This window comes from Budorcas taxicolor, chromosome 2, assembly GCF_023091745.1.
Source record: "Budorcas taxicolor isolate Tak-1 chromosome 2, Takin1.1, whole genome shotgun sequence".
In the NCBI taxonomy this organism is placed as follows: domain Eukaryota; kingdom Metazoa; phylum Chordata; class Mammalia; order Artiodactyla; family Bovidae; genus Budorcas; species Budorcas taxicolor.
In genome coordinates this window covers 24,332,946-24,347,688 of record NC_068911.1, presented here as the reverse complement: position 1 = coordinate 24,347,688, position 14,743 = coordinate 24,332,946, and the positions used below count along the sequence as shown (strand labels likewise).

Below are 14,743 nucleotides of genomic sequence, written 5' to 3'. Positions count from 1 at the left end.
GATAGTATGCTTATAAACCAATTGATTTAAAATATCCTGTGGTTATCACCTCATAGGCTGGATTCTGAAATAAAACATTCAATAAATTCCTCTGCATCGGTGTCAATGTTTTTATAATTTGGTAATATAAAAAGAATACCATCAGTTGTTGAGGAATTTTTAAACACATAGTGTAGACGCAATTTCTGAACTAAATCTCTGACCTATTGAATTCCAGATCTTAGCTGAGTAATTCTACTGATACACTGACTATAAATCAGAACCAATTTTTAATGGTTGAAATAAAATGAAATAAGTTACAAAGTTTTTAGAAAAGTCTTAAATAATAGATTATCATAATTCCCAAAGTACAAGTGTCTACCTGAAACTGGTCTAGGGATTTTTTATTGGTCACATTGTTATCCAAACAATTTAAAAATAATTTAAAATTCATTTCAAGGTCTAAGTGTAAAAGGATATCATATATTGTATTCCTGAAACTGCTATAATATTGTATGCCATTATAATTCAATATAAATAAATAGGATATCATGTATTAATATTGCTATTATATTTAATCTAATAAATACAGTTTATCAAGTTTTAATTTGTGGTTCTTCAAAAAAGTGTGATGTTTGGTAACAGTTAATACATGAAATATAAATAAAATAGTATAAAACATTATCAGCATACTCATGTGTGGAAATTCAGGGGATAACCAGGATTCATACACGGAGAGAAGACAAATTAGATAACTGGTGAATGAAATTAGAAGGCTGTGACATAATTTTTTTTCTATTTTCAGTGTGTGTGTGTGAGTGTGCTGAATAGCCCCAGAGTAGCTTACAGAGCTCCGATATGCAGAGTCCTCACAACATGTAGCCCTATACACATTTTTTTCTCTTTACTGCACTAAAAGTCACATTGAAGTAAAAACATAGTTTAGACATAAAAAAGGTCAATTTCTCATTGAAGGTCTGAGTCTCAATGAACTTTCAGTAGAGAAATTTACATTTCTGTCATAAATAAGGTTTGTTTCTAGAGAACTAAAAGTGAGTCCTCCTGGGGAATGAGATAGAACTATACTTTTTGCTCTTTCCTTTTGAAGTGTTTGTTCCCACTTAAAATAACCACAACACTTTCTCTTTTCTTGGTACTTCCCAACAGGACAACAATAGAAGACTTTTCCATGGTTTGGTCCATTATTAGAAACAGTAAGTCTCTTAGATCTTCGGCCACACTTGCATAAAGGAGGTGTTACTTTCCCACTCTTCCAAGGTTCTTGCAGATTAACTGTAGAAGTTAAGACAGAAGGGAGAATCTTCCAGGAAGAAATTGCTCCTGGGGAGTCATTAGATGATGCAGGCTTTTCTTCATGAATAGTGAAAGTCTGCTTTTTTGCTGGTGGGAAAAGTGGAGGACTGGATGGATTCCTTTTACTATCATCTAAACAAAGAGGATGTTTCCCCAAAACTAAAGGATGAGACACATTGGAATTAACACTGTTGAAATTACTTGATTTACATTCAGGTAATTTAAAGCCAAAAGTATCTGAACCTGGATCTTTGGCTTCCTTTATATTATAAATAGTGGTATGGGGACTCTTATATACAATAGACTTAGAGGTAACAGATTTTTCAGGAGTTTCTTCTGTGCCTCCAAAGTTTTCATGACTTAACATTTCAGATTCTTCTAAAACCATTACTTTTTCTCCAGAATTAAGTGAAGTGTCTACATTTGAGTCACTAACGCGAGGTATACAATATATATTTTGCTCGGGCTGAGATGCTGGCAATAAAGCTACATCCTCCCAATCAGCCAACATAGGTAAACAGTCAAGAGCAGAACTCACTTCCATATCAGAAACATTATTAAAAGATGAAATGGTAGTTGAAACAGGTACCAGTTCTGAACCAACTGTTGAAGACTTAGAATTGGTATTAAATGCAAGATGTTGGTTTATTTGCTTCTGCATAGGTGTATTCCGGCTAGAAGACTGCAATTGCCCCAAAGAAGTCCAGGACTTAGTAGCATTAAAGAGAGATAAACAGTTTCTGACACTGCAAAGACCTGCTTTTATGCTGTCCTTTTGTTGTAACTGATCCTGCTGTACTTTTATAGGAGAATTCACACCAACTGACTTCATTTGAATTTTCTTGTAAGATTTTATTGAATTTTTAGGCTCCCCACCAAATATGCTGGGATCATGAGTGTTATTGGTACAGGCTGATGTTTCTTCAACTTGCTCCATATTCAAATTTCTGGTGAAAATATTAGGATTCCTCTTAGTGGAAACCTATGATTCCACAGACAAAACCAACAACTTTAGAAACTCCGCATTCATAATTTCTTTAGTATACATTATACGATATGACAAAAAAGAAAAACATCAGCACTGATTGATCTATAAAGGACAGCATACATAACATCTACATTTCAGTTAGCCTATAATTACTTCTGGAGTTTGAAATAATAGAATAAAGAGGCAAGACACCACTAACCTTGTTCAAAGACCTTGTAATCTTCATTAAGCAACCATCCCTGATCATTTTCCAAGCAAGAAGGGCAGTATTCCGAGAATCATCCAACCCTGAGGAAACAGATATCAAAGATTAAATTTAGTGGTACCTATGTAAAGAAACATACTAACACTTAAGCAGAAATTGGAACATACAGTTGGTTTTACGATCATCTGCTAATTTTCATCATATAAAATGGTCTTGTGGAAAGCTGTGGCAGCCTCACCAATGAAAGATTTCCCAAATTTAGTCATCTGGTCCTGAACTTTTGTTTGTTAGTTGATTAAATCAGTTTTGATTTCAGTACTTGGGATTGGTCTGTTCATAATTATTTTCTGTTTCTTCCTGCCACAGAGTAGCTGGTAGTCATCTCTTATGATCCTTTGTACTTCTGTGATGTCAGCCGTAATTCTTTTTTCATTTCTAATTTTGTTGATTTGAGTCCTCTCCCTTTTTTCTCTGGATGAGTCAGGCTAAAGGTTTCTCAAATTTATCTTTTCAAAGAACCAGCTTTTAGGTTAACTGATTTTTGCTATTGTTTTCTTGGTTTCTATTTCATTTATTTCTGTCTGATCTTCATGATTTATTTCCTTCTACTAACTTTAGGTTTTGTTTGTTCTTCTTTCTCTAGTTGCTTTAGGTATAGGAATAGGTTGTTTGAGGCTTTCTTGTTTCTTGAAGTAAGACTGTATTGCTACAAACTTCGCTTAGAACTTCTTTGGCTCCAGCCCATAGGTTTTAGATCACTGTTCATTCTTTTTGTCTCTAGGTATCATTCTTTAACACCATACATAAAAATAAGCTCAAAATGAGTTAAAGACATAGATGTGAGACTAGGCACTATAAAATTCTTAGAGAAAAACACAGAACACTCTTTGACATAAATCACAGCAATATCTTTTTTGATCTGCTTCTGAGTAATGGAAATAAAAACAAAAGAAATAAAGGGGATCTAATTAAATTCAAAAGCTTTTGCATAGCAAAGGAAACCATAAACAAAATGAAAAGACAACTCACAGAATGGGAGAAAATATTTGCAGATGGTATGACAGACAAGGTATTAGTCTCCAAAATTTATAAACAGCTCATGCAGCTAAATATCATCAAAATAAACAACCCAATCAAAAAATGGGCAGAAGACCTAAATAGACATTTCTTCAAAGAAGACATACAGATGGCCGAGAGGCACATAAAAGATATTCAACATCACTAATTATCAGAGAAATGCAAATTATCAGAGAAACGCAAATTAAAACTAGAGATCCCTCACCTCACACCGGTCAGAATGGCTATCTAAATTCACAAACAGTAAATGCTGGAGAGAATGTGAAGAGGAAACCCTCCTACGTTGTTGGTGGGAATGTAAACTGGTACAGCCACTATGGAAAACATATGTGAGTTCCTAAAGAAACTGAAAACAGAGCTACCACAGATCCTGAAATCCTACTCCTGGGCATGTATCTGGAGAAAAACATGGTCTGAAAGGATACATGCATCCCAATGCTCATTGCAGTGCTGTTTACAATAGCCAAGACATTGAAACAATCTAAATGCTCACTGACAGAACATTGAATAAAGAAGATGTGGTACATATATACAACAGAATATTGTTTGTGGTAGTTACAGTCACTAAGTCTTGTCTGACTCTTTTGGGCTGTAGCTCACCAGGGATTTCCCAGGCAAGAGTATTAGAGTGGGTTGTCATTTCCTTCTCCAGGGAATCTTCCCAACACAGGGATCAAACTCATATCTGCATTGCAGGCAGACTCTTTACCATTGAGGCACCAGGGAAGTCCAATGGAATATTACCCAGCCATTAAAAAGATAAAATAATGCCTTTGCCACAGCATGGATGGACTTAAGAGTCAGATACACTGACTGAAGTAAGTTAGAGAAATATCCTGTCATCACTTACATGTACAATCTATTTATCTATCTATACAAATGAACTTATTTACAAAATAGTAACAGACTCAGAGACTTAGAAAAAGAACTTACGGTAACAGGGGGAATGGTGGGGGGAGGGATAGTTAGGAGTTTGGGATTGACATATACATTCTGCTATATTTAAAATGGATAACCAACACAGACCTACCGTATAGCACATGGAATGCTGCTCAGTGTTATATGGCAGCCTGGATGGAAGGGGAGTTTGGGGAGAATGGATATATTTACATGTATGGCTGAGTCCCTTCACTGTTCACCTAAAACTATCATAACATAGTTTGTTAACTGGCTATACTCCAATACAAAATAAAAAGTTAAAAAAAAAAGAATAATAAAAATTAAAACAAAATAAAATGGATGGGGACTTCCCTGGTAGTTCAGTGGCTAACACTCTGCAGGGGGCTGGGGTTCAATCCCTGGTTAGGGAACTACATTCTGCATGCTGGTAACTAAAGATTCTGCATGCTGCAACAAAATACACAAAAAGTAAACTCAAAATGGATCAAAGACCTAAATGTAAGCCCAGACACCATAAAACTCTTAAGAGGGAAACGCAGGCAGAACATTCTCTGACATAAATCACAGCAGTATTTATTTTGATCTACCTGCTAGAGTAATGAAAATGAAAATAAAAATAAACAATTGGGACCTAATTAAATTTAAATGCTTTTGCATAGCAAAGAAACCAATAAACAAAATGAAAGGATAACTCACAGAACCAGAGAAAATATGTGCAAATGAAGCAACAAGCAAGAGATTAATCTTCAAAATAAACAAACAAACAAAATAAATAACTCATGCAGCTCTACGCCAAAAAACAAATCACTCAATTGAAAAATGGACAGAAGATCCAAACAAACATTTCTCCAAAGACATACAGATGGCCAAAAGCACATGTCTCCAAACAATAAATGCTGGAGAGGCTGTGGAGAAAAGGGAGCCCTTCTACCTTGTCAGTAGGAATGTAAATTGGTACAACCACTACAGAACAGTATGCAGATTCCTTAAAAAACTAAAAATAGAACTACCATTATGATCCAACAATCCCACTCCTGGGCATATATTCAGGGAAGACCATAATCTGAAGATATATGCACACCAATGTTCACTGCACCACTGTTTATAATAGCCAAGACATGGAAGCAATTTAAATATTCATCAATAGAGGAATGGATATAGAAGATGTGGCACATATTTACATTTTTTTTTTAAAGAAACTAGAAATCCACTAGATAACGGTCTTATATAAAACCTTACAATATTTTAAGGAAATGGTAATTTGAAAATCTTGGAAACAATCTGAATGTATAGACTAGGGCTTTTTCAGGCTGAGGATATTCTTTATTAATGACATCATTGAAAAATGAGATGCAAATGAAAAGTGTATAAAAATAAAATGACTTAATAATAAAATTAATCTCAAGATATACTAACCAAAATGTTCTCGCCCCGAGAATTGCATTCCCACTTCCTGCAGGGCACCACTGAGTCCTTTTGGTTTTCTTCTATAGAAAATCTAGTCAAATAAAAGACAATATATTTTTAAAAATAATTATTATGTGAAAGGCTATACAGTTAACCATTTACTTCTTATGATTTTTATTCTATTAGATTTGAAATGTGCTTATTTTTGTGTTGTTTTTATATACTTTAGGAAAAGTATTTATATGGATGCTTCAAAACAAAACATTTTGTTTGTAGAAACCCATACCCATGTGTGATTGACTATACCAAAGCCTTTGACTGTGTGGATCACAATAAACTGTGGAAAATTCTGAAAGAGATGGGAATACCAGACCAGCTGACCTGCCTCTTGAGAAATCTGTATGCAGGTCAGGAACCAACAATTAGTACTGGACATGGAACAGACTGGTTCCAAATAGGAAAAGGAGTACATCAAGGCTGTATATTGTCACCCTGCTTATTTAACTTATATGCAGAGTACATCATGAGAAACACTGGTCTGGAAGAAACACAAGCTGGAATCAAGATTTCTGGGAGAAATATCAATAACCTCAGATATGCAGATGACACCACCCTTATGGCAGAAAGTGAAGAGGAACTCAAAAGCCTCTTGATGAAAGTGAAAGAGGAGAGTGAAAAAGTTGGCTTAAAGCTCAACATTCAGAAAACGAAGATCATGGCATCCGGTCCCATCACTTCATGGGAAATAGATGCGGAAACAGTGGAAACAGTGTCACACTTTATTTTTTGGGCTCCAAAATTACTGCAGATGGTGATTGCAGCCATGAAATTAAAAGATGTTTACTCCTTGGAAGAAAAGTTATGACCAACCTAGATAGCATATTCAAAAGCAGAGATATTACTTTGCTGACTAAGGTCTGTCTAGTCAAGGCTATGGTTTTTCCAGTGGTCATGTATGGATGTGAGAGTTGGACTGTGAAGAAGGCTGAGCGCAGAAGAATTGACGCTTTCGAACTGTGGTGCTGGAGAAGACTCTTGAGAGTCCCTTGGACTGCAAGGAGATCCAACCAGTCCATTCTGAAGGAGATCAGCCCTGGGATTTCTTTGGAAGGAATGATGCTAAAGCTGAAACTCCAGTACTTTGGCCACCTCGTGCGAAGAGTTGACTCATTGGAAAAGACTCTGATGCTGGGAGGGATTGGGGGCAGGAGGAGAAGGGGACGACAGAGGATGAGATGGCTGGATGGCATCACTGATCCGATGGACGTGAGTCTTCTGAGTGAACTCTGGGAGTTGGTGATGGACAGGGAGGCCTGGTGTGCTGCGATTCACGGGGTCGCAAAGAGTAGGACATGACTGAGCGACTGAAATGAACTGATACCCACGTGTGAAGTGAAAGTAGCTCAGTTGTGTCCGACTCTTTGCAACCCCACGGACTATACAGTCCTTGGAATTCTTCAGGCCAGAATACTGGAGTAGGTAGCCTTTCCCTTCTCCAGAGGATCTTCCCAACCTAGGGATTAAACCCAGGTCTCCTGCATTAGTAGCCGAACCATAAGAAAAGCCCAAGAATACTGGAGTGGGTAGCCTATCCCTTTTCCAGCAGATCTTTCTGATCCAGGAATCAAACCGGGGTCCCCTGAATTGCAGGTGGATTCTTACCAATTGAGCTATCAGGGAAGCCTATGTATAGGATAAAGTTTAATAACTTTTCAATAGAAGGAAAGTGAACATGCCCCCTTACCTTGTAAGTTACTCTGAGATCAATCCAAGAATTAAGGAACACAGGTTTTAATAGTTGTTTTCTTTTACATTCATACTCCAGGCAAACCCCCAAGTCCCAGTCTGCATCAAGAATATTAGAACAAAGTCAATAATGCTAATGGTGTTTACTTATGCTATTATCTATAAACAAAATGCTGAAAGTCGACATAAAACAGAATAACAGGACTTAGAATAATACATAACATACACTATACTATATTTTATATCTAGTATATACATATACAACATATTATATATATTATATACTATGCAACATATAATAGAAGAGTAAGATTTTGTTGCCCTAGTATTTAAAAATTACTCATAACTTACTAGTAAGAAATTAGGTCAGTAACTAAGTTTCAAAATGATTTCTTAAAAGCCCAGTAAAACACATTGACATTTCAGAAAGAAGAGTTAGGTGTCACATTACAAGGCTTAGATGGAAAAGATGATCTGCTTTCAACATTCTAGAAAATATTAATGTAACTGAGAAACCAAACATCTTACAGGGACCCTGTTGGGCTGTACTCCACAGCCATGTAAGCACTGTACTTGCCCAACCTCAAGACCAAGGAAAGAGCCCAGAGTCAGTGACAGAGACATCAAGGGTTTAATGAACAGGGGGACTGTACATGTCTGAAGCAAGGTCTTGGAGCATACTCCATCATGTGAAGCAGATGGTGGGCAGGACATGATGGCAGCAGTCTTCGGCAAGGTGTTACCAGTTATAGAGGGAATTGACATCAGTTGGTTCATCAGTTATCAGGGAAACCAGCTGAGGAGAAAGCCCTTCATGTTCTTTTGATAAGTTATCATGGTGGAGATAAAGATTCTGGTCTAAAGATCTAAAGATTAGAACAATCACTAGCCGGGGCTAAGGGCAAGTATGTATTAAGAGGGGAGGTCAGTCATATGAGTAGGGTGTAGGTCAAGCAGTGGTATACAGAGAACAAAAGAACAGCCATCTTGAATGGCCTGATCATACAGACCCAAACACAATTATCAATGCTATGCGTCAATGACAGCATTGTTAACAATGACTATTAATGGTAATGCTCTATTAGGGCATATAAAAGATCTACTTTAAATGGCCCATTTTTTCCCCTTGGTGTCTACATTAGAAGCGTGAAAATATAAAAGCAAAGATTTCAAGGTGAATATGGATTTTTATCAAAACTGTAGAAATACCATGATAAAAAAACTTTTACCAGTCTTTGCCCAGATTCAAGAGAATAGAGAAATCCAGAAAGATTCTTAAAAGTTAGAGCTTAACTTTTAAAGGTATTTAAAATTTTAAAAATATGAATAAGTTTACTTTTGTTGGTTAATATCATGCTAGACATTAAAGATTTCTTTTTGTGGCCCAGGAAGGTAACAAGTATAATTCTTACTAGAGATAAAGAATTACCTAGTGGCAATGCTATTCATTAATGATGGCTAAATATAAGTTATTTTTTTACCTGACCAAGTAACAAATGCACATAATTTTACTTCAGAAGTGGAAATATCTGACACTGTAGTAGCAAAAATAATTTTCTTCTGTTGCTGAATCTTCTGAATCCATTTACAGAACTGAGATAAACAAATCTTCAGAGGGACTCCTTCATCAACCTGAGCCTGAATAGAGTCATATAATATGAATTCAATAACTGAATTCCATAATTATTGTGCACATAATTAGGCACTATGAGGAAGATATACAACAAGGAAGAAGAGGTTTTAAATGGCAGTTTATCTAGTGAAAAGATGTTAAAACACATAAGAGAGAGATAATACAACAATTAGAATTCTACAAGATAAGAAAAATTACATTGACTAATCTAAAATCACACAGAAATACAATAAAGATATCCTGATAGCTGGAAATCTGATATCACTTAATTTCCATAAAATATATTTGGTATACATTTTTATAACACTATTCTTTCCAGTTTTTTTTTGGCTGGGGAAATCTTAATTTCTCAACCAGGGATCAAACCCACGACCTCTGCAGTGGGAGTACGGAGTCATAATCATTGGACCACCGTGGGAGTCTAATTTTTTCTGATTTTTAAAGATTCCAGTGGGCTTCTGAAGGGGACAGTATTTCTAACAGTGAACAAATCTAATTCCACATGGCATATAGCTTTTATTTTCTTTCTGAATTTTAATATTTACATCTTTCCTGCTTATTTTTTGTTGGAATGGGAGGATGAGAAGTGGGGAAAAGAGAGGGCATACCTGCCTTATGCCTGTCAGTTCCATGCAAAATTCAGAGAGCACTGGATGTTCCTGAGGCTGAACATAAGCATGGAACTCAGATTCAATCTCTCCAGTTGATGTGTTCAGTAATACAGCTGGAAATTCAACTACATGAAAGAATCATCAATTGACAGCTGAATACATAATTGCTAAACTAATGCTGCAATCATTTTAAATTAAGTATATATTGATATTACCTTCACATAGTATTATTAAATAATCATTGTTTTAGTGAAAGCACATTAAAATGACCAAAGCAGTGTAATGTAACGGTTATATAAAATTATGCCAAAGAATAAATCAAACTATTAAAGTTACAGGTATATCTATTTAAAACTCTTGAATGTATTTCCATAATTAGAAGACCATATGAAAGTTGAAACATAGTTCTTTTTACAAAGGTATTTTTTTTAATCAGTTTCTATGTAGTTGAGATTTTGAATATAATCCCAAAACAATTATTTTATATGGTGACACACTTAAGTATTAGGTTTGTGGGGTTTTTGTCATTAGATTTCATAGTAAATTACCAATCCACAGATCATTTTGTTTTCTTATTTAGCATTGCTTGTACTGTGTGCTAAGTTGCTTCAGTCATGTCCAATGACCCTATAGACTGCAGCCCACCAGGCTCCTCTGTCCATGGGATTCTCCAGGCAAGAATACTGCAGTGGGTTGCTGTGCCCTTCTCCAGGGGATCTTTGGCCATTGGCAGGCAAGTTCAGACTTACTTATTTCCTGACTCCGGTGGCGTTTCCCATCATTCCAACATGTTGACTCAAAATCAATGATGATTAAGTAGTCAAACAACTGCTCTGCAAAAGATCAGTGTCCTTATGTATTACCAGTGTTAAAAGTACAAAACTACAGAATGTAAAGAAATGAGGCACAATACTTACTAGATTTGCTTCTTCCTAAGTTTCCATTTGCTGGTGGAATTGATTTTCTCCTAATTAATCCAAGCTGCCTAAAAATGTAAAACAATCCAGGTATGTTCAACAAAATCATTCATATTCCTGTTTACATAAATTAACAAACTGATGGTATAACCCTCATTATTAATGTACTAATGTATTGTGATTGTGAGGAAACTAGACTTTGAGGGCAAAAGACTTTGGTTCTTTGCACTCTTCTGACTTTAGCAGTCATTCTACCAAAGAATATTCAAATTACTACACAAACTACTACACTCATGCTCAACATTCTTCAAGCTAGGCTTCAAACAGTATGTGATCTCAAAATTTCCAGATGTACAAGTTTGATTTAAAAAAGGCAGAGGAACCAGAGATCAAATTGCCAACATCTGTTGAATCATAGAAAAAGGGAATTCCAGAAAAATATCTACTTCTTCAATGACTACATTAAAGCCTTTGACTGTAGATCATAACAAACTGTCAAAAATTCTTCAAGAGATGGGAATATCAGACCACCTTACCTGCCTCCTGAGAAACCTGTATGCAGGTCAAGAAGCAACAGTTAGAACTGGACACGGAACAACAGACTGGTTCCCAACTAGGAAAGGAGTAAGTCAACGCTGTATATTGTCACCCTGCTTATTTAACTCATATGAAGAGTACATCATGAGAAATGCTGACATGGATGAAGCTCAAGGGGGAATCAAGACTGACGGGAGAAATATCAATAACCTCAGATATGCAGATACCACCACCCTTATGGCAGAAAGTGAAGAGGAACTAAAGAGTCTCTTGATGAACATGAAAGAAGAGAGTGAAAAAACTGGCTCAAAACTCACCATTCAAAAAATGAAGATCATGGCATCTGGTCCCATCACTTCATGGTAAATAGACGGGGAAACAATGGAAATAGTGACAGACTTTATTTTATTGGGCTCCAAAATCACTGCAGACAATCACTGCAGCCATGAAATCAATAAATGCTTGCTCCTTGGAAGAAAAGCTATGGCCAACCTAGACAGCATATTAAAAAGCAGAGACATTACTTTGCCGACTAAGGTCCATCTAGTCAAAACTATGGTTTTTCCAGTAGTCAAGTACGGATGTAAGAGTTGGACAACAGAGAAGGCTGAATGCTGATGAACTGATGCTTTCAAATTCTGGTGCTGGAGAAGACTCTTGAGAGGTCCTTGGATAGCAAGATCAAACCAGTCAATCCTAAAAGAAATCAACCCTGAATATTCACTGGAAGGACTGATGCTAGGGCTAAAGCCAATATTTTGGCCACCTGATGCAAAGAGCTGACTCACTGGAAAAAATCCTGATGCTGGGAAAGATTGAGGGCAGGAGAAGGGGGCAACAGAAGATGAGATGGTTGGATGGCATCATCGACTTAATGGATAAGAGTTTGAGCAAACTCTAGGAGACAGTAAAAGACAAAGAAGCCTGGCATACTGCAGTCCATGTGGTCACAAAGAGTCAGATATGACTAAGCGACTGAACAACAAGTCATTCTACCTGCATGGGCTTCAAAGTGCATATCTGCAAACAGACTGTTTCTCTGTGCTCCTATTATTTTATAGCAATAATGAGGAACTCAAGTGTTTGTAAAGATGCACTGAAAACCTAAGTTAATTTTGCTTTCGTATTTTTCCAGCCTTTGCTATGTGAAGAGCACAGTGGAGAGGAGAGAGGGCAGGTCCAGTCTTCTAGGAGTTTAAAAAATCCGGGTAAATAAACTAGATATTCATGGAAAACTAGTGTAAGGTAATATATAATAAAGGATCCTTATGGGCGATATTCTAAGTCCACAGAAAGGGAAGAGCTTGTTACCTGAAGCCTCTTGGTAGATGTCAAGCCAAAAGACCACCAAGGCAAAGAGCAGAAGGAAGGATTTATTACTTGCAGCAAGTAAGTATAACACCAGGGATATTTCCTGGTGTTTCCCACACCAGTGTTGCCCCTAAACTGCAAAACTGGGTAAGTTTAAGCTAAGGGTACATGCATATTTCATGTAGGGGCTTAGGTGGTTGAGATTCCAAACATTAGCTGATTGAAGTCAAGAGAGTCAAAAAGCTCAACATTATCATCCCTTGGGTTCCAGGTGATCGGGTGGTTGAGTGCTTCAGGCTAATCTATACCATTGAAACAGAACTAGGAATTTTTTTTTTCTTTTTGGCAGCTTGCAGGATATTGGTTTCCAGAGCAGGGATCAACCTTGTACCCTCTGCAATGGAAGCTGGGAGCCCTAACCACTGGACCACCAGGAAACTCCCAGGACTGAGTCTTTACTTCTGAGATATTATCTTTGCCACTGTTACTTCTCTTGCCTGGTAACAGTTGTTTCTGCATTCTTTGTTTCTTTAATACCAGTAATTTCTAAACTTCTCTGGTAGTCCAGTGGTTAGGAATCCACTTGCCAATGCAGGGGACATGGGTTTAATCCCTGCTCCAGGATGACTCCACACGTTGAGGAGCAACTAAGCCCATGGAGCCCAACTACTGAGCTCGCCCTCCCCAGCTACCAAAGCCAGTGCACCCTAGAGCCTGTGCTCTGTAACAAAGAGTAGCCACCTCAATGAGAAACCTGCAGACCACAACTAGAGAGTAGCCTCTGCTTGCTCCAACTAGAGAAAAGCCTGGGCACAGCAACAAAGACCCAGTGCAGCCAAAAACAAAATAAATTTTTTTTAAAAAAAGGATCACTGTGGCCAGCCTCAGACCACAGAATGGCTTATGCCAAACATGACTTCTCTAATATTGAGAAAATCATGTCTGGTTGTCTTTCTCCAGCGAATATCTGCTTACATGCTTATTGCGGTCTTAGGCTTACTGACATCTTAAGTGTCCTGAGACAAAACTATTCAATACTTTGCTAGGTAGTTTAACCAGGCAGACACCACTCATTCTAGTTTCCCTGTTTGACCTGTGATGGGAAGTTGAGAATAACGGCTAACATCTATTGACTGTTTACTATATAACGCTGGTGGTAATTTAGTCAGTCTTCTGACTCTTGGAATCCTCTGTCCATGGAATTCTCCAGGCAAGAATACTGGAGTGGGTTGCCATTTCCTTCTCCAGGGTATCTTCCCAATCCAGGGATCAAAACCCGGTCTCCTGAACTGCAGGCAGATTCTTTATGGACATATTACGCACTGAATCAAGATGGTGATCTCATTTCATCCTCAACAACCGTACAAAATAGTCCTTTCTGCTACCTACATTTAATCAGTGAGAAATCAAATTCGGCAATTTGCTAGAAAACACGTATTTAGTATGTGAAACCAGGATGATCCAACTGTGAAACCCATGCTTTCAATAATGCATTCCACCGTTTCTATTAATTAGAATGTGAAAAGCCTGTCCAAGAATCAGGAAAAAGGCCATGATTCACACTGTGAATTAAACAGATCACTAGCATGATTCACACTGTGAATTAAACAGATCACTAGTAAGTGGTAGGGTGAACAGCTTGATAGGTGGAGTGATCTTGACAGCTGCCGGTGACCTCCACAAGGTCCCCTAGGGCCGTTCTTAATGTTCCCGGAGACCTAGAATAAGCAGACACTGGCGCAGGGGCACAGAGTAAAGAGCCCTCCCTAGTCCTTCCACGCTCCAACAAAAACAAAGAGCCGACAGGCTCGAGACTGAAGTCCCAGAAGAGTGACCTTCCAGTTCAGGCTGGCCAGTGCACGCCCAAACTGCAGAGAATGGAGGCTGAACACGGCGGACACTGACGCGGACGCCAGCGCCGGATCAGGAGCGATCCCCCGCCACCGCCCAGAACCGCCTTGCATACCGTGCGAGTCTCTTGGTCGCCATTCCTGACGTTCCTTCCTTGCCGCCGGAAGTCGCTGTAGCCCCACTTCCGGCCCATTCAAACTCCCCGCGCGGTTGGGGAGGGTGCAGCAGCCGCTTCTCTGCCTGTGGCTGAGGCAGAGGCGGAGGTTA

The 14,743-nt window shown here is 37.9% G+C and overlaps 1 protein-coding gene across 1 annotated transcript; it reads right to left on the bottom strand.

Annotated features, from left to right (window-relative positions):
* Positions 1-937: 937 nt before the first annotated feature.
* On the bottom strand, positions 938-14,614 carry ERI2 (ERI1 exoribonuclease family member 2). Its single transcript, XM_052660622.1, has 9 exons — positions 14,592-14,614; positions 10,778-10,845; positions 10,610-10,693; positions 9,858-9,985; positions 9,098-9,254; positions 7,615-7,715; positions 5,880-5,961; positions 2,481-2,569; positions 938-2,275 (listed from the first exon to the last, which is right to left on the bottom strand). Exons 1-9 carry the CDS (start codon positions 14,612-14,614, stop codon positions 938-940), a joined length of 2,070 nt encoding a protein of 689 aa, XP_052516582.1.
* Between the last annotated feature and the right edge of the window lie 129 nt (positions 14,615-14,743).

What these genes read in the sequence shown, in the direction of transcription:
- ERI2 (XM_052660622.1), bottom strand. Translation starts at nt 14,614, where the DNA reads ATGGCGACCAAGAGACTCGCACG. An exon ending in TGCATTTGTTACTTGGTCAG is followed by an intron (nt 7,716 to 9,097) that starts GTAAAAAAATAA and finishes TTCTTGATGCAG; the next exon opens with ACTGGGACTTGGGGGTTTGC. An exon ending in TTACAAGGTCTTTGAACAAG is followed by an intron (nt 2,276 to 2,480) that starts GTTAGTGGTGTC and finishes GTGGAATCATAG; the next exon opens with GTTTCCACTAAGAGGAATCC.